General features: G+C 42.1%; 1 protein-coding gene across 2 annotated transcripts in view; it reads left to right on the forward strand.

Moving 5' to 3' along the window:
* Positions 1-23098, forward strand: part of LOC127662150 (neuronal PAS domain-containing protein 3-like) — a 354219-nt gene that overhangs the window by 162489 nt on the left and 168632 nt on the right. For both annotated transcript variants that reach the window (XM_052153191.1, XM_052153192.1), the window contains exon 4: positions 21170-21252. In XM_052153191.1, the coding sequence (XP_052009151.1) occupies positions 21170-21252 (83 nt within the window). The remainder of the gene's footprint in view (positions 1-21169; positions 21253-23098) is intronic.

The following is a 23098-nucleotide window of genomic DNA, read 5'->3' on the forward strand; positions in this document are numbered from 1 at the left end:
TAAAAATTATATATTTAGTTTTATTTTATTAGGGTTAGGGGTAAAGTTAGGTAAGTCAATTTGATGGAATGTTGTTATGAAATTGCAATGTGTAAATATTTTTTTAGGTGCATGGAAACATTTTTGTTGTGATTTGCTGGTCTGAAATGTATACATTCAAATTCTTTACAAATAAGGAATACAGCAAAAGCGATTCATCCTAATGAGGCAATAACATGAGAAGTGTTGCAATGCAAAATTTCTTAGTGAATATAGTGAATGTTTTTATCTTTTTTGAGAATATGATTTTAAATATATATATTCTATAATATATATATACAGCATTGTATATGTATTATTATTATTAAAATCCTTATCCGGTATACAGGATTAACTGGAAAAATCATGGAAATGCATTGGCCAGAAGGGGTGGGAATCCTGTCTGGAGGAGACACATATTACAAGGAGGAAATTGTAGAACCGAGAGGCTAAAGAAAACGTCTGGATGAGGATAAACAATTGAGATATTCATTGTTCTCATTTGTGATTTTTCTGTCCAATAGGAGCATGAACACACACACACACACACACACACACACACACACACACACACACACACACACACACACACACACACACACACACACACACACACACTCACACCAAATCATCTTAACTGTCTTCTAATCTTGGGAATTTGCCAGAAAGTATGTGTAGGAAGTCAAGGACATCAATGGAGGACAACATGGTTGTATTTGAGTGCACACACACACACACACACACACACACACACACACATGCTTTGAGTGTGTGGGGAGACAGATTTTAGTGTGCTGTCTGTTAGACGCAAACAGAGCTGCAATAGTGAACTGTGACTGAAAATTGTGTGGAAAACACAGACTTCATGGTACATAGACCAGACTGGATGTTCTGTTAGCCTCTCATTGAACACCCATCAACCGTGACATCAGCTGTTATGTGTTGCAACACAAAGAAATGCTCTAAAACCAATTTGGATTTGGAAACCAGTCCATCCAGACTGAACTCATATCCTTCTTTCTCCCATCACATTCCTGTTTAGCAAAAAAAAAGAAAAGTGTGGTCGGTCAGTCGGCAAGTTGTTTTGAACTTTTCCATAGCTGCCGTGATAACGTCTTAATATTGTATTCCGTTTGACTAAATCCTCCACGCTGAGTATTTCTCGCAAGGACTCATCAGCATCTGAATTATTAAACAGTGTAAGCAAAGTTAATAGTCAAATGCTGACCATGTGCTTCAGGGTTCATGGGATTTCTTCAGCAAACCCCAATCCACCTATCAGAATGCTTTATTTTGCAGGAACACACTAAAGGTGCAGTTAAGCTTTAAGCATGTAAAATTCCTCAAAATTAATATTGGCAATAAGAAATGAGGTCATGCTCTAGGGCTGTTTTTTTTAACTAAATAATAATTATGAAATGGTCCAAAAGGTCAGTCACAAATTTCGCAGGTCAGAGTTCAGTAAACACAAATGACTAAATGATGACAGTGTTTTTTTTCTTTCTGTCCCTTTAAGAGAAGCCTGCTGCTGCACTTTGGTAATGGATTGTGTATATGTATGGCTGCTCTCGAGGGCAGTGCAGGCAGCCTGTCTTGCGCTTTAATGCGGTTTGCCATAATGAATGCATTTCCAAATTAGATGACTTTTTTTATCCATTATTTTCTTTTGCTCATCCCAGCGGTTATTGATTCAGTTGCAGTGCCCCCTGAACTTGACCTTGCTTGTGTTGGTCAATGTCAATAATCTCATCCTGCCCTGCCTTTCCTTGTTCGAGGGAGCTATCGATAGCTGCATTTAGCAACAGGGACTCTCAGGATCTGAAGATCCATAAGCATTTTGAGGTGTTGGAAAACACATCAGGCAGTTGGTGTGCACAGAATGGACCAAAAATCAACATGAAATCAAAATGTATATATATATATATATGTGTGTGTACATTTGTATATATATATATGTGTGTTTAAGAAAGATTACTAAAACAAAGATTGTTTTTCTTTAGATTATTGTGATTTTAAGATGAATATAAGATGGAGGTAAAACACACCACCCTAACATAATATATTAACCTAAACCTGACCAATAGTGTTCTAAAAGCAAATGAGATGTGAACAAATCAGACATCTTTAAGGCCCGGGGTACTCTGTTTTTTTGTGTTCCGTATCGGATTGCTCCCGGTCAACCGTGTAGCCTTTCAAAGTATACTCCTCTGACCACAAACGAATATGAACGAGTTCAACCAATGCGCACTACGGCTATTTTGTGATACTATTTTTGTGCAGTCAATGGCAGGTCCATGCGCCTATGCTCACAGACGAGGATGTCCATGTGTCGAGAAAACCTGGGCCCCGCATGGAAAATCCTTTCCTTGGCCTTTACCCTAAACAACCATGTCATTTCGTGTTGCTTCCATGAACCTTTAGTCTCACATGTCTGTTTGTGTGTTTTACTGGGCTTGAACTTCTGTCTTCTGAGTCTACCGCAGAATCTGATCACATTGGAATAAGTGTGTAAATGTAGGTGAGTCTGTAATACAATTTTGTTTTCAACAGATGCACCAAAGTAAGTGTTTCGATATCATAGCATAACATTGTGTAAGTAATATAAGTGAAAATGTTCATAAAGTCATAATAAGCTGTTGTAGTTGTGATTTGTTTGAAAGTGTATAAAATGCACAGTTGTTGTAGCACCTCTTGCGTTTTAAGCACTGATCTATATATATAACATATATATTTATATATATAGATCAGTGGTTTTAAGGAGTATTCTGGGTTTAATACAAGTTAAGCTCAATCAACAGCATTTGTGGCATAATATTGATTAACACATAAATACATTTTTACTTGCCCTTCCTTTTCTTAGTGAGACAGTGAGACACTTACAATGAAAGTAAATGGGGCCAATTTTTGAATGTTAAAATACTCACTGTTTGTAAAGTATAGTTACAAGACGTAAACAATATGCATGTAAACATGATTTTAGTGTGATAAAATCACTTACTAACCTAATCTGTGTAAGGTTTTAGCCAATTTTACAACTTTGTTGCCATGACGATGTAATGTCAACAAACCCTAAAACGACTGTAAATATAACTGATTTAAAAATATTTACAGCTCAAATATTACACAGGTTTTAACAGAATTATTAATATAAGTGCTTTTATAAAATTAGAAGCTTCACATTTCTGCCTTTAAACTAGAGCCCAACCGGTTTGGGATATTTGAGACCGATACCGATTTTAGAGGGGGGAAATTCACCGATTACCGATATGGTGGCCGATATAGTTCATATTTGAGCGTGGATTTGCTGCTTTCTTAAACAAATATTTTTTCTCAAAGAATATTTGACATTATTATTATACATTGTCAACAAATTCTGGAAATGAACACTGAGAAAATAAAGAATAAATAAAAATACAATAAATAGCTTAAAAAACATCAGTACTGTATGTTTAATATCAGTCAAATGCTGATGATTACATTTATGCATTTGGCAGACGCTTTTATCCAAACCATTAGAACAAAGAATCAATACAAATTTTAATACAAATTTTAATAAAAATTTTAATAAAAGCTAAATTTACATCGGTACTGTATGTATAGTATCAGTCAAATGCTGACTATTTTAATACTGCCAGTCAATAAGGGGCAGATTGTAAATCAAGAAGTTTTTACACCTGCCGAGTCAAGCGGTGTTACACCGTATTCTGCTATAACATTTCAAGTGAAATTTTCAACGGTGGAAAACCAGACTTTTAAATATTACATTTTATAAATGCAACGACTGGAATTGTTCAGTTAAAGGGGGTACCAAACTGTGAATCCAGAACAAAGGTTTGTTTACAAATTAGCTTTCACTCAGTTGACAAGCAATGAAAGTAGCTAAGTGGTTAGCTAGTTAGCTATAAGCTCACCAACTAGGTAACAGCATAGCGGGAAATCAACACTCAACAGACTGTAATGATTAACCTGTCTTGTCTCTCTGTTGCCCCCTTGTTTTCTATCTTGTCACTTTTCACTTCTTAAGTTTTCACTTTAGTCCCTTATTTAATTCCATAGTCCACCCTGTCTCGTTTCACTGTTGCCCTCTCGTTTTCCATCTTGTTGTCCCTTTAGTCCTTTATTTGATTCCACAACCCTCTGTTAGCGTTCGTATTCACTGTTCATTGTTTACACCTGCCCTGGTTAATTTGCCTTTGGTTTCTGTTTATCACCTCGTTACCTTGTTTGAGTTCTGTTCTTTCATTGGCCACCTTTCCCACGTTTGTCTATTTATACCCGTGTCTTTGTGCTGTCTTTGTCGATCGTCGTTTGATGTTAGCCTGGTGTGTGCCTCTCTCCCTAGTTCCCTGTTTGTGTCTACCGTGGTTTCCTTATCGAGTTTACGTTTCTTTTCCCCATCGTGGGTTGTTGCTTTGTGTTTTGCCCTGTCTATTCAGCTAAATAAAGTTCAAACTGCATTTGGATCCGCACCTCTTCGTCAGCCTCGTTACTCAGCATTACAGAGCGATCGACCACCTATGGATCCAGCAGTTTTTCAAGCGAATTACGATCTGCTCAGCCTGAAGCAAGGGGACCGACCTATAGAAGACCACATCCACAACTTTCTGGCTCTGTCAAACATTTCAGACTTTCCTAATTACTCTCTCGTGGTCTTCTTCCGAGGCAACCTGAATGATGGGCTGAAGGAGCGGCTGCCACCGGCACGCAGCGACTGGGCGCTTGCAGCGTTAGTTGAGGAGACCCTACAGATCTGCGGTTCTCATCTAACTGTGGACATCATCGAGGAGAACCCGTAGCGCCTCCCGCAGAATTGACCCTCCATTCGCCCGTGGTTCGATCCTTTCGCGCCGGTCAGCGAGCCAGCGCGGTCCTCCTCGTCTGCCGGAGAAGGAGGAGAAGGCGGGCTTCCGCCTCCCGGCCCACGCATGTCACGGTGAGCGAGCTAGAGCCCACGCATGTCACGGTGAGCGAGCTAGAGCCCACGCATGTCACGGTGAGCGAGCTAGAGCCCACGCATGTCACGGTGAGCGAGCTAGAGCCCATGCATGTCACCGTGAGCGAGCCCGAATCCTCGCCAACCATGGTAACCCAGCCAGTGCCGCCAAGCCCCAAGCGTCAATGAGCCAGTGCGCAAGCCTCAAGCGCCAATGAGCCAGTGCCGCAAGCCTCAAGCGTCAATGAGCCAGTGCCGCAAGCCTCAAGCGTCAATGAGCCAGTGCCGCAAGCCTCAAACGTCAATGAGCCAGTGCCGCAAGCCTCGACCGTCCCTGAGCCAGCGCCTGTAGCCTCGACCGTCCCTGAGCCAGCGCCTGTAGCCTCGACCGTCCCTGAGCCAGCGCCTGTAGCCTCGACCGTCCCTGAGCCAGCGCCTGTAGCCTCGACCGTCCCTGAGCCAGCGCCTGTAGCCTCGACTGTCCCTGAGCCAGCGCCAGTAGCCTCGACCGTCCAAGAGCCAGCGCCAGTAGCCACGACCGTCCAAGAGCCAATGGCCGTGACCGTCCAAGAGCCAGCGCCTCTCGAGCCTTCCAGGGCTCCTCCTCCCGAGCTTTCCAGAGCTCAGCCATCCGAGTTTCCGAGCTTTCCAGAGCTCAGCCATCCGAGTTTCGAGCTTTCCAGAGCTCAGCCATCCGAGTTTCCGAGCTTTCCAGAGCTCAGCCATCCGAGTTTCGAGCTTTCCAGAGCTCAGCCATCCGAGTTTCGAGCTTTCCAGAGCTCAGCCATCCGAGTTTCGAGCTTTCCAGAGCTCAGCCACCCGAGTTTCGAGCTTTCCAGAGCTCAGCCACCCGAGTTTCCGAGCTTTCCAGAGCTCAGCCACCCGAGTTTCGAGCTTTCCAGAGCTCCGCCTCCCGAGCTTTCCAGAGCTCCGCCTCCCGAGCCTTCCAGAGCTCCGCCTCCCGAGCCTTCCAGAGCTCCGCCTCCCGAGCCTTCCAGAGCTCCGCCTCTCGAGCCTCTCGAGTCTTCCAGGACTCCGCCTCTCGAACCTACCAGGGGTCAGCCCCTCAAGCCTCTCGAGCCTCCCAGGGCTCCACCTCCTGAACCTCTCAAGCCTACCAGGGCTCCGCCCCCCAAGCCTCCTACGGCTCCACCCCCAGAGCCTCTCGAGCCTCCTGCAACTCCGCCTACGGGGCCTCCTACGGCTCCGCCTCCAGAGCCTCCGATTGCTCCGCCTCTCGATCCACTCAAGCCTCTGGCGGTTCCGCCCCCAGAGCCTCTTGAGCCTCCCTCCGGCTCTCGAGCCTCTCGAGCCTTCCAGGGCTCCGCCCCTCAAGCCTCTCGGGCCTTCCGGAGCTCCGCCTCTCAAGCCTCTCGGGCCTTCCGGAGCTCCGCCTCTCGAGCCTCCCAGGGCTCCGTCTCTCAAGCCTCTCGAGCCTCCCAGGGCTCCGTCTCTCAAGCCTCTCGAGCCTCCCAGGGCTCCGCCTCTCGAGCCTCCCAGGGCTCCGCCCCTCAAGCCTCTCGAGCCTTCCAGGGCTCCGCCCCTCAAGCCTCTTGAGCCTCCCAGGGCTCCGCCCCTCGAGCCTTCCAGGGCTCCGCCCCTCAAGCCTCTCGAGCCTTCCAGGGCTCCGCCCCTCAAGCCTCTCGAGCCTTCCAGGGCTCCGCCTCTCGAGCCTTCCAGGGCTCCGCCCCTCAAGCCTCTCGAGCCTTCCAGGGCTCTGCCTCTCAAGCCTCTCGAGCCTTCCAGGGCTCTGCCTCTCAAGCCTCTCGAGCCTTCCAGGGCTCCGCCTCTCAAGCCCCTCGAGCTTCCCAGGGCTCTACCCTTCAAGCCTCTCGAGCCATCCACGGCTCTGCCTTCCGAGCCTCCTCCAGAGCCTCCTGCGGCTCCGCCTCCAGAGCCTCCTGCGGCTCCGCCTCCCGAGCCTCCTGCGGCTCCGCCTCCCGAGCCTTCTGCGGCTCCGCCTCCAGAGCCTTCTGCGACTCCGCCTCCTGAGCCTTCCTTGGCTCCGTCTCCTGTGCCTTCCTCGGCTCCGTCCCGGAGCCTTCCAGGCCTCCGCCTCAAGAACTGTCTCTGGCCACGCCTCAGCTCCGCCTCCTGAGCCTCCAGAGCCTCCCTCTGCTCCGCCTCCTGAGCTTTCCAGGGCTTCAGCCCCGAGCCTCCTACGGCTCCAGCCTCCAGAGCCTTCTAGGGCTCCGCCTCTAGAACCTCTTTCGGCTCCGCCTCCTGAGCCTCCCTCAGCTCCGCCTTCTGAGCCTTCTACGCCATCGCCTCCCCGGCTCCACCTCCTGAGCCTCCCTCGGCTCCGTCTCCCGAGCCTTCCAGGCGCCTCCCAAGCCTTCTGGCTCAGCCCACAGGGTACACCATGGCTCTGCCTGCCTCTGCTCCGCCCCCAGGGTCTCCTGCGGCCCTGCCTATGCCTCCTCTGGCGCCGCCACCCAAGTCTTCGACTGCCCGCCTCAGAGGTCCTCCTTGGCTCCGCCTCACGCGGCTCCGCCAGCTCCCCAGTGGCCACACCTCCCAGGTCCCCTGAACCGGCCATTGGCCCACTGACCACCTCCCAGGCCACCGAAGCTGGCCTCTATCCTGTGGCCTCCTCCCAGGCCTCCTGACCCAGTCCCTGTCTTGTGGCCTCCTCCCAGGGCTTCTGACCCTGTTCCCGTCCTGTGGCCTCCACCCAGGCCTCCTGCCCCTGTTCCTGTCCTGAGTCCTCTTCCCTGGCCTCCTGACCCAGTCCCTGCCCAGTGGCCTCCTCCCAGGCCCCCGACCCGGTCCCTGTCCTTGCCAGGTGGCCAGCTCCGGGCCATCTAAACCGGCCTCTGTTCTGCGGCCACCTGACCCTGGTCCCTTGACACACCCCCATAGACTGCTTGCCTGCCCTCTCGGCCTCCATGGTCTACCAGTCTACCCTCTCCACCTCCCTGGACTGCCTAATGGCCCCGTGGACTGTCGCAGTGCCCCTTGTACCCCGTGGACTGTCTCTGTGTGTGTGCCCCTGGTGCCCTCATTTTGTTTTTTTCTTTGTGGGTCTTTTTGTCTTTTGTGTTTTTTTATTGTTTTGGATCGTCTGGAATCCGATCTTTTAAAGGGGGGGCTATGTAATGATTAACCTGTCTTGTCTCTCTGTTGCCCCCTTGTTTTCTATCTTGTCACTTTTCACTTCTTAAGTTTTCACTTTAGTCCCTTATTTAATTCCATAGTCCACCCTGTCTCGTTTCACTGTTGCCCTCTCGTTTTCCATCTTGTTGTCACTTTAGTCCTTTATTTGATTCCACAACCCTCTGTTAGCGTTCGTATTCACTGTTCATTGTTTACACCTGCCCTGGTTAATTTGCCTTTGGTTTCTGTTTATCACCTTGTTACCTTGTTTGAGTTCTGTTCTTTCATTGGCCACCTTTCCCACGTTTGTCTATTTATACCCCGTGTCTTTGTGCTGTCTTTGTCGATCGTCGTTTGATGTTAGCCTGGTGTGTGCCTCTCTCCCTAGTTCCCTGTTTGTGTCTACCGTGGTTTCCTTATCGAGTTTACGTTTCTTTTCCCCATCGTGGGTTGTTGCTTTGTGTTTTGCCCTGTCTATTCAGCTAAATAAAGTTCAAACTGCATTTGGATCCGCACCTCTTCGTCAGCCTCGTTACTCAGCATTACACAGACACAATCCACCACTGCACCGTTGTCTGCTGAGCTGCAAAAAGATGCTCTGATGTTTACCTTTCAATCTGCTACATTACTGACTTCAATGACAAACTATAGCTGGCTAACAGCAAACAGACATGAGCGACACGGTTGACAGGGATAGGGTTAACGTAATATTAGTTATATTGAAAGGGGATAATGATGTGATCATTGTTTATTAACTTTCCAGTATGTAGTTCACAAACTAGTTCAACCTCACAAACTAGTTAGCAACTTACCAAGAGATACCGCTTAACTCCGCACCGCTTAACTCCGCCTTGTCTGCAGTGGAGAGCCACCGTCATTTCAGAGTCAGCTCTGTAAACAATGGAGTCGGAGCGCGCTCTGCTGGACAAACTACATAATGCATTTTCTGCATTATATTTTGCACATATCAGTAAACATATACGCTGATACGATATATCGGTGACAGGCTAATATCTGCTGATAATATCGGCTGACCGACATTTCGTTCGGGCACTATTTTAAACCCTTCAAAATTGGCCACATTCACTTCCATTGTAAGTACCTCACTGTAACCTCGGTTTTTGCTTTTTTTTAAGAAAAGGAGGGACGAGTCAAACTTAATTGCGGTGAAATGTGGATCGTGGCTTGTAAAAGTCAGTTTGCAGAAAATTTGTTATAGTAATGTTCATTCTATGAGACAAAGTTGCATTTTTGTGAATAACGTAATTGACAGGCAACCTGAGCCTCTTTGAAAACAGCGTGCTCGCATAGTCTTTCACCGTCATCTATCAAATTCAGTCCACGATTCATCATTCGCAAGGTTTTCCTGTGAAAACAGCAGGTGTAAGAGCACTGTGTTTTACTATTGTTGCATTTTCTGTTGTATTTCTTTCACAGAAGTGGAAATGAATGTGTTTTGTTCTTGAAATCTTTCTGTTTTGAGGATAATGCGAATATGAAGATGCTCTTTCTGTCTCTCTCTCTCTCTCTCTCTCTCTCTCTCTCTCTGCGGGTTTTGATATGGATCATGAGTGGACAGTGCTTGTCATTTGGAGAGCCCTGTCCTACTCTCCCTCAGCCCTCTTATCTCTGTATCTGACACAGTTGTTTCTGCTGGTGATGAGCAGAAATAGCACAATGATAAAATACCAAATCACTTCAGTGGGACTTCACAACCTCTTCAAGCTTTCCATAGACAATTATTCCGCACTGAGCGCCTCTTCAAGGTGTAATCTAACATCTCCGTAGCAACTGAGCTGGAGATTTCCAATTGTGCCACGTGCATTCACAGAGATACCAGTCACTCTGAGGCTAAACGCATTGAAACTACCGAACATGGTTTTGAGAGCTTTGGACTCACACTTACTCCGTAATGGGTGGATCTTATGTCTTCCTGTTTTGGAGCTAATTATGGTACAGATAAAATCATGCTTCTAGATAGATGCAAGAACATTATTGTTGTCATATAGTCTTTGAGATTAGTCATAAATTATATCAAATGTCTGAGATGAAATGTTTGCCCCCCAGAATTAATTTTCAGGTGCCTTTTTAACCTTTATGATGACATATTTTTTTATGTTGACCAAATAAAAACAGAGCTTAATGGTCATGTCTGTCTGATACTTCAGTTATTATTTCAAGTAAATTAATTTAAATTAATTCTCAGTCTGTACAAGTATCTCCTTTACGTATAAATCAAATAAAAATGTATAAAAAAAATATATATATATATGTAAAAAAAAAAAAAATAAAAAAAAAAATATATATATATATATATATATATATATATATATATATATATATATATATATATATATATGGAAGAGGATTAGGGCCAAGCAATAATAAAAAATAAAACCATCTCGAGATTAAAGTCATTATAATGCGAGATTAAACTCGTTAAATTTCGAGTAAAAAGTCGAAATACAATCTTGAGAATAAACTCATTAAATATCGAGAATAAAGTCATTATAATGCGAGATTAAATTTAACGAGTTTTTTCTCGAAACACAACGACTTTATTCTCAATATTTAATGAGTTTATTCTCAAGATTGTATTTCGACATTTTTCTTGAAATTTAACGACTTTAATCTCGCATTATAATGACTTTAATCTCGAGATGGCTTTATTTTTTTTTATTATTGCTTGGCCCTAATCCTCTTCCATAGAATATATTTTATATATATATATATATATATATAAAATATATTCTAACACAATAAATGCTTTGCTAGAATACATTTCAAATAATTGGCCAGTTTTGGATTAAAATACTATATACTGCATTTTTTAATATTCTATATATATATATATATATATATAATTGTTTTAATTTATTTATTGCCATTGACACCGAAAGTACAATAAGTAGAACCAGGGCTGGACCGAAGAGAAATCAGCCTGGGATTTTACATGGCAACTGGCCTAAAAGTAGGTGGGGGGTTTCGCTGTCCTTTTCGGCATATCGCGGCGGCATTTTGTGGTCCGTTCTGCATAACGTGCCGGCTCATTTTTGCTTGTCACGGCCCATTAGGCACGTTTTACGGCTGATCCACTGGCCCAATCGCCCAATCCACTCCCTCTGGCCAGTCCGCCCTGGATCGGCCCCAAAGTGCGTCCGCCCACCGGGAAAATGCCCGGTATGCCAGATTGCCAGTCCAGCCCTGAGTAGAACACAGGTGTTTCAAGACACATTTTTAAAAGTTGATGTTCTTTTTAACTTGATGCACTGTCCAAAAAAATTAGTTGCTTACATAGAAAACAATTGGAAAACTGTGCAGATGAAAAAGCATTATTGGTGTCTTAGAAGGCAGCATAATTATTGACCTTCTGGAGCAGCCTTCACATTGGGAGTGCCCCATAAACCTTAAAATGCTGTCTAGATAGGCAGCTCACTAAGTTTGGATCAGAGCTACTCTAGAGTGAGAGAGAGAAAGAGTGAGGCATCATTAGTGTTGAATAGAACAGCTTAAATTTTGATTATATAAATGAGAAAAGATGAGCATGGATAATTGAACACATCATCATAAAAATTTTAACCAGTCAAAGATGTTAAAAGAAACTAATTAAAACAAATGTTTCAACCTCCATCTTCATGGGCATAACTTATTCAGAGGCCTGTGAGAAGAGAACAATCCAGCCCTGTCATTATCTCAACTACAGTAAATTATTTAATGACGTTTGGTCTGTGAAAACATTAGGAGTGCATTAAGGATTGAAGGCCTCTGGGAGATTTAACTTACAGTTGGACTTGAAAATGTAAAAACTGAATATATTATTACTATTGAATTTTGTTAGATCAATATTTACTGTGTAAAATTTGTATTAAAGAGCAGTTTGTGAATTAAATAGTGAATTTAAGGCTTTACCAATTATGAATTCAAATTAATTTTTATGTATTTTAAGACCTTGAGGGTTGCATATTCCATACATGTATCTGCTGTTCTAATTAAGTGAAGATATTCAAAAGTATTTTAAGGCTTTTTAAATGTACATGTGCATTTTTTTTATCCCGTGCTTTGTTTAGTATCTTTAGTGTTGTTTAATGGACATTAGAGGGGAAAAATCACAATACAATTTTTCTCAAAATAAAAGATCTTGCTGTCATGACTTTTGAAGAATTAAAGGCTCTTCAACATTTTGTTTATACAGAATAAAAAATTTTTTTTATCTGTTTTATGGGGAAAGAAATGTTGGTTAATGATTACATTTTTATACTGGTTTATACATTTTATACTTAACAAAAAACAGGCATCTAGTACCGCCGCTCCCTATAAGCAGACTGTGTAGGGCACCAACTCCCTAGGGGGGCACCATCTTACCCTAGGAGGGCACCAGAAAGTCCACTGGCTGCCCTTACTCGCACGTTATATGTTATTCAAGGACCCGAAAGCAGTTCCGGAACACAGATGATCGCTTTGTGCTCATATCGCGCGACCCAGGGCTGGACTGGGAAGAGAAATCAGCCCAGGATTTTACATAGCATCTGGCTAAAAATTTGCCAGTTGCTATGTAAAAATCAGCCCATTCGGTCCGTTTCGTGGCCGACCCACTGGCCCGCTCGGTTCTTCCCCCAAAGTGCTTCGGCCCACCGGGAATATACCTGGTATGCCAGTCCAGCCAGCCCTGATATGACCCGACCACCCCCCACCTCCAACTGAAACTCTGCATAGGGCATCAATTTGGCCAGCAGCGGCCCTTCAGGCGTCTATGTGTTTATTGTCGTTTTACGAAGTTTTCAATCTTCCAATCAGTACTAAGATTTGTAAGTAGCGGATTTATTATTTTATTATTAACATACAGTTCATTTTTTTCTCACCATCACAATTTCTTTACTGTGTACATGTTTCTATGCTGCATTAGGTACAATACTTTGAATAACAGCATGACTCTTTTGCTGTTTTTAAGAGTTAGTTGGAAATGCATACTTGAGTTTCTGCCCGCCTCTTTGAGGAACGTTCGCTGCATTCAAAAACGACTGAACAATAATGCATGAGAGGCTGTAATTTTCTGAATCAGCTAATCACATGTTGTAGTCTGTTTGGGCTCATCATTTCATTAACTCACAGCATTTTTACATGCTACTTAACATGTGCAAGTGATGCAGGTCTCTGTGTGTTGTGCAGGTGTGTGACGGGGCATTCAGACCTGATTGGAAAATGTCTTGAGGTTTATCAATTGCAACATAATGCATTGCATGTGACACGACTCTCTAATGAGATCAGACATGAATGCAAATTAACCAGCTAAAACATGGGAGAAAGCCCCCCATGTTTCATGACCCTTAGAACTAAACATGCTGTTTTTACTACTGCTTCTTATGATTTTAACCAGTCAAAGATGTTAAAAGAAATGCAGGGATGGATTATGACTTGCAAAGGCCCTGGGGCCAATTATCTCCATGGGCCCCCCTCGACCCAAAAGTTGTTGAGCGCGGGGGGTTTGGGTGGGGGTTCGTTGGTCATGCCCAAATGGGTTTTCAATTGGGGGGATCGCTAAACTAGATTGTGCAGCCTTAAAGCCCAGGGCACCCCCGGGCAGTCAAGGGCCCCCTGGTAGTCAAGGGCCCCTGGGCACTGGCCCCATTAGCCCGGTGCATAATCTGTCCCTGGTGAAATGAGTAGCAATACTCCCACAAAGTTAAAAGTTATCCATCGTGTGGGCTGTAGAGTGTGTAACTGAGACCTTATCCAGTCAAGTCAGGCCGCTTATCCAGCGCTAGATTAGCATTCTGCCTCTTTTTAATGTCTTTTTGTGACACTATAGTGTCTCTCAATTGACTGTCTGATCTTCCAAGCTGACTATAAAATAATATTTGGTCGCCTTGACTGACCACTGCAGATGCAATGTAAGCATTTGAGTTAGCATTGCTTAGCATGTGAGTTTCAGCGGATTATGCGACTTCCCATTGTGCCATTTGCGCCTCTGACAGCGTCTGCGGCACCCGACCGCACAAGCCTTGACAGCTTGATGAATTAGGCCTGACACTTGCCAAAATAGCCATCCTCCGTGCCAGCTGCCAGTAGAGCGTCTATACTCCGCTAATTGAATTGGCAATTTGTGTAACAGTACCTGCCCCTGAGCCTTTGGCGAAGCCAGGGACCACCATTTAGATCCAATAATCCAGGACTAGGGAATAAGAGGTCTGAACTTCACAAGAAATTATTGCATATTTGAAATGACAGTCAGAAACCTTGCTGCCAATTTTCCATTCAATGAGAAATAAATTAACAATAGCAATAATGTTGACTTATAAAAGTGAAAGTTAAATTGATTTTCTAATAGCACTAGCGATTTGAAATTGCCACTGCGTGCAGTAACAAATGCACCAAATGCTGTTTGTGGCAAGGTGGGTATTGAAGACTTGCATTACATATTGAAACTGTCAAATGGAAACCAATATTTTCTTATAATAAAATCGCATTAGACCAAAACAGGGAGGGACTTTGTCCATTTGCATGTTTGTGAATTGGCGTCAAGGACTTTTGAAAATTGTCTTTGGTGTCATGGCATCTGGACACTTCCCCCTAATATTCATCTTAGTGGTCCTCCAATATGTGTTTTTAATGTTTGATTTTAAAATGTTTACATTTAATTTGTCCGGTCCTCAATATGTGATTGCTTACTTGTGCCTATCCACACGTTTTTGACAAATAAGGGGCCATTCACACAGGATGTGTTGATTGTGCTCTAAAACAGCTAGATGCAGAACAGTACAATGGAATGGTATAGTACGTATAGTACGTAGGGGTCTCGAAAAGCCAGACATGTCGCAATGGTCATAGTTTTCCATCTAGGATATTTTTGCATAGACCAACTGTTAAAAATATCACATACGGACTGCCGTAGCTGTGTCCTTTGTGAATAGCCCCTAAGTATCTTCTGCCAGGAATCGAACCTTTTGATGATATACCAGTACTCAGTAACAATCCTCTAGCTGACACGTACACCATACTACGAAATTCTGCTGTATATTTTACAGTGTCATTACTGTTGTGTGGCACTTATTAGGGGAAGGTTGATATATTTGCTTGCGTTTACTCTGTAATTTATTTGTATCTGCTCAATCTGCCGTAGCTAAACTAGGGGAGATGTATTACGGAGAATCATGGCAGGACAGACATTGTGTTGCCTCTCCGCTCCCGCGAGCTCTCTATTCATATATCATTTGCGTCACTAGCAAAATGAAGCAGATTAATAGAGCATAATTCCTGAGATCAATATGCAATTATATTCATCTCTCGGGCTGTTTGGGCAGCCGTGCAGAGGAAAGGCCGCTGAATTCCTGCCGTGTCCCAGCCATAAGCGTGAGAGGCACCGCATAAGGCCCTTTTACTTGACAAGTGTCAACTAGTATCGAGACAAATCAAGGAGATATGATTTAACTTTGTAAAATCATACAAACAAATGAGACACTTTAAGTGTTGTTATTCAAAGTTATTTAAATAGGCAATAGGTTTTAGTGACATCACAGGCTAGAGCCGAGATTCGCAGTTTGCTAGTCGATTGCAGGTGGTATTAGGAGGAATTCTTATTCTAGAGAGCATTCGATTGGACAAAAATCTGTGTAGTTGAAGATGCTAATTCTTTTGTTAAAACTCAAATGTATTACATTTACATTTATGCATTTGGCAGACTCTTTTATCCAAAGCGACTTACAGTGCACTTATTACAGGGACAATCCCCCCGGAGCAACCTGGAGGTAAGTGCCTTGCTCAAGGGCCCAACAGTGGTATCTTGGTGGTGCTGGGGCTTGAACCCCCGACCTTCTGGTCAGTAACCCTGAGCCTCAACCACTGAGCCACCACTGCCACCACTGTATTATTTGAGTTGTGCAGTTTTTTAAATCGTCACCTTTACGGTTGAGTTAGGGTTTATGCCGTTACATCATCATGGAACCTAAGTTATGATATAGGATATATCTTTACACAGAAAAGTTTAGTAATCAATTTTATGACACTAAAAACATGTTAACAAACATATTGTTTACGTCTTGGTGCAGCACTTTTGAAACGTGTGTTTTTACATTTACGGATTGCACTATTCACTTCCACTGTAAATGCCTTGTAACCCAGATTTGTCTTTTTTTAATTTTTTTTTAGAAAAGGATGAAAAGTCAAAATTCATTACTTGTGATCACCACAAATGCTGTCACTTGAGCTTAACTTTTATTGAACCACTAATATTCCTTAAGACCTCTCCCACCTGAATCTACTCTATAAGCTCAAAGACGTCAAGATATGAGGCGGTCCCAGCACCGGGAACTGTTTAGTTGATCTGTTTAAGACTGCACTTTCTCTTGATTCCAGTGCCTTGTCTTCAAGGATTTTAATGCCATCACTGGACACTCTGGATGCCAATGACAATATGCAGTCATTTTGTAAGGCAATATAAATGTCATTATATTATCCCAGCCCATTTATTCCCTTAGAAAAAAAATACTTTGCATTTTTTTATATATACTGAATTTACCTTGTTATTGAAAGTCTGGTATCTACATACTGTAGTTCTCCACAAAATCATTGTACAGTAGTACCATGTTCCATCTGGTAGTTCAATGGAACTTTTTGGTATTTTTGTGTGGTTTGTTATTGGCAACTGTACAAAAAGTACTTTGGTGACTTACAAAAATGTGCCCTCAGTACCAGAAATACCATGTTATTACTATGGTAAATGTACACAATGCTTGGTACTAATGGCACAATGGCACTTGGTTCAAATGTGAGTGCTTTTAAATAACTTTTAAAGCTCCTCCTTGAAATTGAACTTGAATTTGCAGTTTGAACTTGACTAATATAAAACTTTGAACTTGAATTTTAGGACTTGAATTTGAACATATTTGCAGTTTTGAGCTTGAATTACATAAAACTTGAAATTCTATTGTAAGTGGCATGAATTCAGATGGTTAAATTCAGATTACATTTTTAATACACTGATTCAGGTTTTATAATCAGATTCAGGTAAAAAGACACCCAGGGCACTCAGAAAGAGCAATCGAGACTGTATGTAATCATACTCCTTCTTGACCAATCACAATGTAGCTCACAGTTCACATTTGGAAGAGGAAAGGGTCCACTATGAAATAGTGCCAACATGGGATCATGGCTGAATGAGAGCCACCACCTCTCTCTAGCGTAAGTTACACTGATGCAAACTCCAGAAGTAATTCATGTGATTGGTAAACAGGTTATAGATGCATTAAATAAATGTTTATCAGTCATATGATATCTGACGTATTTACTTTTTTGTCAGATCAACATTTGCCACCAGTGTTGTAACTGCAAGGCAGTTAGCTTATCTTTGCTGCTGTTTTAATTTATTTATGTATTTATTAATGCTCTACATAACACCCAGGGGATACATTCATCTTTGCTGGCCGACCTTCCAATCCAGACCTGACTTATGTTAAGTTAACTTTATCTTTGCAGTTGCTACGATTTGGACACCTGCACTTGAGACACATCCATCTCATCCATCTAAACTCTAAAATGAAATAAGAGTAGAGTAAACTATCTAGCAAACATGACATTACACTGAAGGTGGTTGGGTCATGAAACACAGCAAACATTAGCTAACTGCCTTCTGGAACCTGTGGCAAACATTTATCTGATAAACATTTATTTAATGCATCTAACAGTCTGTTTACCGGTCACACTAATTATGTCTGGAGTTTGCATCTGGGCTGAACAAGTAACTTCCACTGGAGAGAGGTGGTGGCTCTCGTTCGGCCATGATCCCACCGTGGCACTATTTCACAGTGGACCCTTCCTTTTCCAAATGTGAACTGTGAGCTATGCTGTGATTGGTCAAGAAGAAGTTTGATTACATACAGGCTTGGTTGCTCTTTCTGAGTACCCCGGATGTCTTTGTCAAATTCACCCGAATCTGAATATAAAACCGTTAAAATTGTTTATCTGAATTCAACGATCTGAATTCGTTGCACATTCATTTGAATTTCATGTTTGATGTAATTCAAGTTAAAAACTATATGTTCAATTTCAAGTTAATATGTTCAAATTCAAGTCCTAAAATTCTAATTCAAGTCCCAGTGGCACATATTTCATTCCCTACTGGACTTTGGTATCGGCGAGTACCAAAAATTAATTATCGGTACTCGTTCACAAAAAAGTGGTATTAGGAGATCCCAATTATTTTGTACTGTGAGGGTAATTTATGATATCAGATAAATTAAGCAATACCATGGCATTTTAAGATACACCGTGGTAGTTAATGATTACCATAAGCATGTACCATCTTATTTACATGGTTTTTCAAGGTACTTCGAATATGATGGGACCTCCATGTTAAATGTCCCAAAAGCCATTATATTGCCACACTTCAAGTCCAAATAAACCATGGTAATTGCAAAAGAGTAGGGTTTGTTTTTTGTATCAGGTGTCACAGAGAGTCTGCAGGGGTGCAAAACACTAACGTTTCCCAGCTGGTTATTAAGAGCGGGACACCAGCGGTCTGAGAGGTGGCCTAAGACTACTTGGAAAGAAAACAGTTTAACATTTTAGCTTTTTTCATTAAGAAATATTAATGCAAAATAGTTTTGATTTAAAAAGCTCTTCAAGGTCAAGGAAACTGGAGGACACATGGCTGATTGCCATGATCTTACATAGCCAAGGATGCTTGTGTGCTGAGAGCTTTCGTCTGGAGATGTCGTCTGTAAGGACAGAGAGGAAAGTCATTTGGAGCTGGTCAAGTGTACACTTAACTTTCACGTATTCCTCATCTTGTTAGAATTGGTGCGTGTGTGTGTGTACAAAAGCATAGTTTTTTTTTTTGCCAGGTCATATTATATGCTGTTTTCACACTTGTTTGATAGTCACATCTGATCTGATGGCCAATGGCAAGTGAACTGAGACGATATAATGGACACACTGGCCATGAAACCACTCTCCACCTCTTGGTGAAATGTAGCCTGGCATAAAATGGAGCAAAGAAGACCCCATTTTTTTCCTCCTATCGGTGGATTAATGCTTGGAATATTCAGTAAATTGATGTGTATATGTAAAGTTATGAAAAATAAAAAAAAACCTTTAGGCATCCAGGATAAACTTATGATGGTTCCAGTGTTTCCTATAAACAACAAATGCTTATTTTAGAAGATGGTTTGTCTGACTTCGTTTTGAATCGTACACATCTTTTACATCAGTGATGGCCAAACTATTTTATAATTCCTAATAAAGGTACCAATAACTGGTGAGTAAGTTTAATTTCTTACCCAAGCCCATTATATTAAACCGCATTACATTGTGGGATTCACTATAGAGCGTAACAGTCCCACACATCTTGGTTTCAGAAGTATTTTTCCCATTAATTTTTTCCATTTGAATTCATAAAAACCCTCATAAAAGAGTTCTAAGATGGGAACCAAACCAACCAGGTCTGAGGTGAATCACAACAGTGCAAACTTTGATTTGAAGCTAAAATAAATTTTTGAAGACTATACAGAACACAAGGAATGAACAATTGTCTTATGATGCGTTGCGAATAAATTAGTCAAACTTAAAACTGTTGTCTAAAGTTGTTGATCCTTATTATAGAGTCAGTATACTGGAAGTATATTGCAACATATTCAGAAGTATAAAATTATATAAGTAGTTTTAAAGTGTAGAGACTCTTTTGCAGTCCATCATGGGAGTGGGCGTTTCCTGCAGAGCTCTTTTGGCATGGGTTGTTTGCCGCAATTCTCTGATTGGCGCATTGTGGATAGTTTCCTGGTTCATGGATAGTGTAGTTCTTCACCAGGAATTCCGATATTAAACCAGATATTTTTTAACAGATGAAGTTGAAGTAACTTGGACTGATGGCTTCAACAAAAACATATACCATAGATCTACAACCTCAGAGCTCATGGTGGGTCTGATTTAAAGGTTTATAAGTTATCGTTAATAATTCATTCCTCTTTGGAAAAAATCAAGGGGGTTTTTAGTGTTGCACTCTATTCCATACTGTAAGTTCTGTTGTATATAGTGCTGCACATTTTGGCAATTGTAGTGCATTATCCAGGTGTTCCTGCATACTGTATACAGAATACAGAAATGTGTATACCATGCACAATATATGGTAGGCCTATATACTGTAGCAATAGTAACAGTATTAAGGTAGTATGCAATTGCAAACACGTTTTGTGTGCAGGCATGTGAGTGCATGCTGTGATGTGCCTGTTTGCATGCATTCGCTTACCATGCGATCCTCAGGGCATAAGAGCTCCCTCTGCTGATTGCTGTGCGCCGTGTGTCTGTGTATCCCACCAGCTTTGAATTGTTTGTTCCCACCCGCAGTGAGGGCTACTGACCCTGCAGCTCTAGGGAGTGGTCTGAGAGCCCATTTCTCTCTCTCTCCTCCAGCTGTTGCTACCCTTCTCGCTCATGTTATGCCACAGATTTTCCTCTGGGGCAGACACAGGGCTTAACGCTGAAAGCATTACCGGAGGGGAGAAGTGTGTTTACGCAGCTTGAGTCTTTCTGAAGGACAGGGACCTCTCATTTATCTCTCGGCCCCTCTCGTATGCGCTCACCTGGGGCCCAAATGCCCACCCTGAACGCCACAGTGTTGTTCGTATCTGGTCCTTGAGACTCCTTAATGGCCATTAAACACGCCTTGCTAAACTTGGAAAATTACGTATAGAGCACTTTGTTATAAAATTCTCTGTAATGAGCTCTGGTGGGACAAGCTCTGTTAAGTTTGAAATCACCCCAGGCCATTTTTTAGCAGAGCCTGAGCTGACTTTAAAGTTGGAAACTTGGAAAAAAATGCCCTAAGGGCGCTGTTCTCAGTGTGCTTTGCGGCTCAATGGATGTGGCGATATTAGTCCTGCTATAAACATCGGGCTTTGTAGTGCTGAGAATATGCAAAGGGAGAGCCATTCAGAGGGTTTTTGATTTGCATCTGTGTATTTACTGTACCGGCGGCTTAGTATTATTGGGGCGGAAGTGTTTGTTCAACAGTTTACCGTATCTATTTAAAATCGTCCGGGCGAAATCCATTTGCAAGTTCATTTGGATTTCAAACGAAAGCGTGCATGTGCATGTCGAAACTGATGTGCTCACACTGTGTGTTTCTCTCCGCAGCTATCGGGTCCCAGCGGAGGCGGAGCCCCAGCTCAGTTGCCACGGATATCTTTGAGCCTCACCTTGGCAGCCACATCCTGCAGGTAAAATGAGATTTAAACTGTTTAAACTGTCTTTGTTCATCAAAAGATCTCTTGATGACTCAATTTTGAGTCATATTAACACATACTGCGCACACACACGCATATATATGAAAGTTGCTATCTATCCATCCATCCATCCATCCACTCTTTTCTATCTATCTATCTATCTATCTATCTATCTATCTATCTATCTATCTATCTATCTATCTATCTGTCTGTCTGTCTGTCTGTCACTCTGAATATCTATCTATCTATCTATCTATCTATCCATCCATCCATCCATCCATCCATCCACATATAGTATATATATACAGTATATATATAGTAGTATATAGAATACTATATACATAATAAATATAGAAGTATCCCTTTAAAAGACTAATCTGTGTATTCATTTAGTATAAAGGCAACAAATGTTATCAAAGCTCAGTAGATTACAGCAGTGTTGTCTCATAAGAATAGTGTAACAGCCATATGTTGCATCTCTGAGAACATGTGAGTAAATGAAAAATGACTCGAATTTCACTTCAGAGGGTAAAAAATAAATAAAAAAAGATAATCCATGCTTAGCAACAATGTCAAAGTCTTTTCAAATTTCTTTTTTTATGACAAGAACGAAAGCGCAATTTACACCAGTCACCTGTGTCCAAAATAGCGGATTAGGGATATTTAAATAACGTTTAGCGTTATTTCCTTACAACAGGTCAAGTGTGTGACAGAGAAGCGGAAATTTATAATTAACACCAATGGCAAGCGGGAAGTCTGTCAAGGCGTGGCCGTTTCAAGGAAGGACTTGTTCCTGGCAAATTGTCCCCATTAATCTTCAGCTTAATTGATTGTGAAAAGTTTTAGGATGACATTTTTAAAAAAGCATGCTCGGCTGGTGATTGATCGGAAGAAAATGAACTAATAATGGATGCAAGGCAGTCATCAGTTGTCGAGCGCCGAGGCTAATTTTAGACAGCTTAAAGCGGGTTTGATAGCGTTTCATAAAGAGGACGGAGGAGAAGAGCTGCTAATCAGCCCTTCACCCAAAGATGGGCACAATGGCCTAAGCACATGTGCACAAATACACACATATACATGTTATTTTACATAGAAAGGTCTTGTTTATCATTTTGCATAGTTTTATGTAGTTTTATTATATTTTGTTATAAACTACTCACATGGTTATTTCAGGGCAAATGCCTTTACCATTTTAAAGTTATTTTACTGGCAATATTATGAATTATAAATTTTACATTAAAGCTATTATATATATATATATATATATATATATATATATATATATATATATATATATATATATATATATATATCCTGAATATTGTCAAATTGAGTGAGTAATGCTGGTCAGAAATGTTTCAGCTTACATGAACTTGATTCAGTCATATGATGCTCATATGGAAACTTACATTAGAGTGAATGGACTAGAGAGTTGAACTTAAACTTCTAAGCTTTTGCTCTATCTACATTGCTGTAAGCGTCTTTGTGCTGTTGTGTGTCTGATGTGACCCGGCTGACCCAGGGACCACACTTGAGCACGGAAAACCCTCTTTGGCCCTGTGTTTACGCACAAATAAGCTGAATACATTTACCACCCAGTTTTGTCAACCCAGATAATCAATTAGCTGCTTTAATATGCAGGTCTGTGTCTGAAGACAGCTGCTCTGAAACGCTGCTTTCTCACTGCTATTTAATGTCATGACACGGTAATATCAATATTGTCTTTTTTCTGTCGCGACTCGCACACAAAAATAGCATAGTTTCAGTAAAGCATTGTTTCTGTTGGCATGTAGCCCATCTAAAACTGGACAGAGGTTATAATTTAGGCTATATGGTGATT

Source organism: Xyrauchen texanus, chromosome 22 (genome assembly GCF_025860055.1).
Source record: "Xyrauchen texanus isolate HMW12.3.18 chromosome 22, RBS_HiC_50CHRs, whole genome shotgun sequence".
In the NCBI taxonomy this organism is placed as follows: Eukaryota; Metazoa; Chordata; class Actinopteri; order Cypriniformes; family Catostomidae; genus Xyrauchen; species Xyrauchen texanus.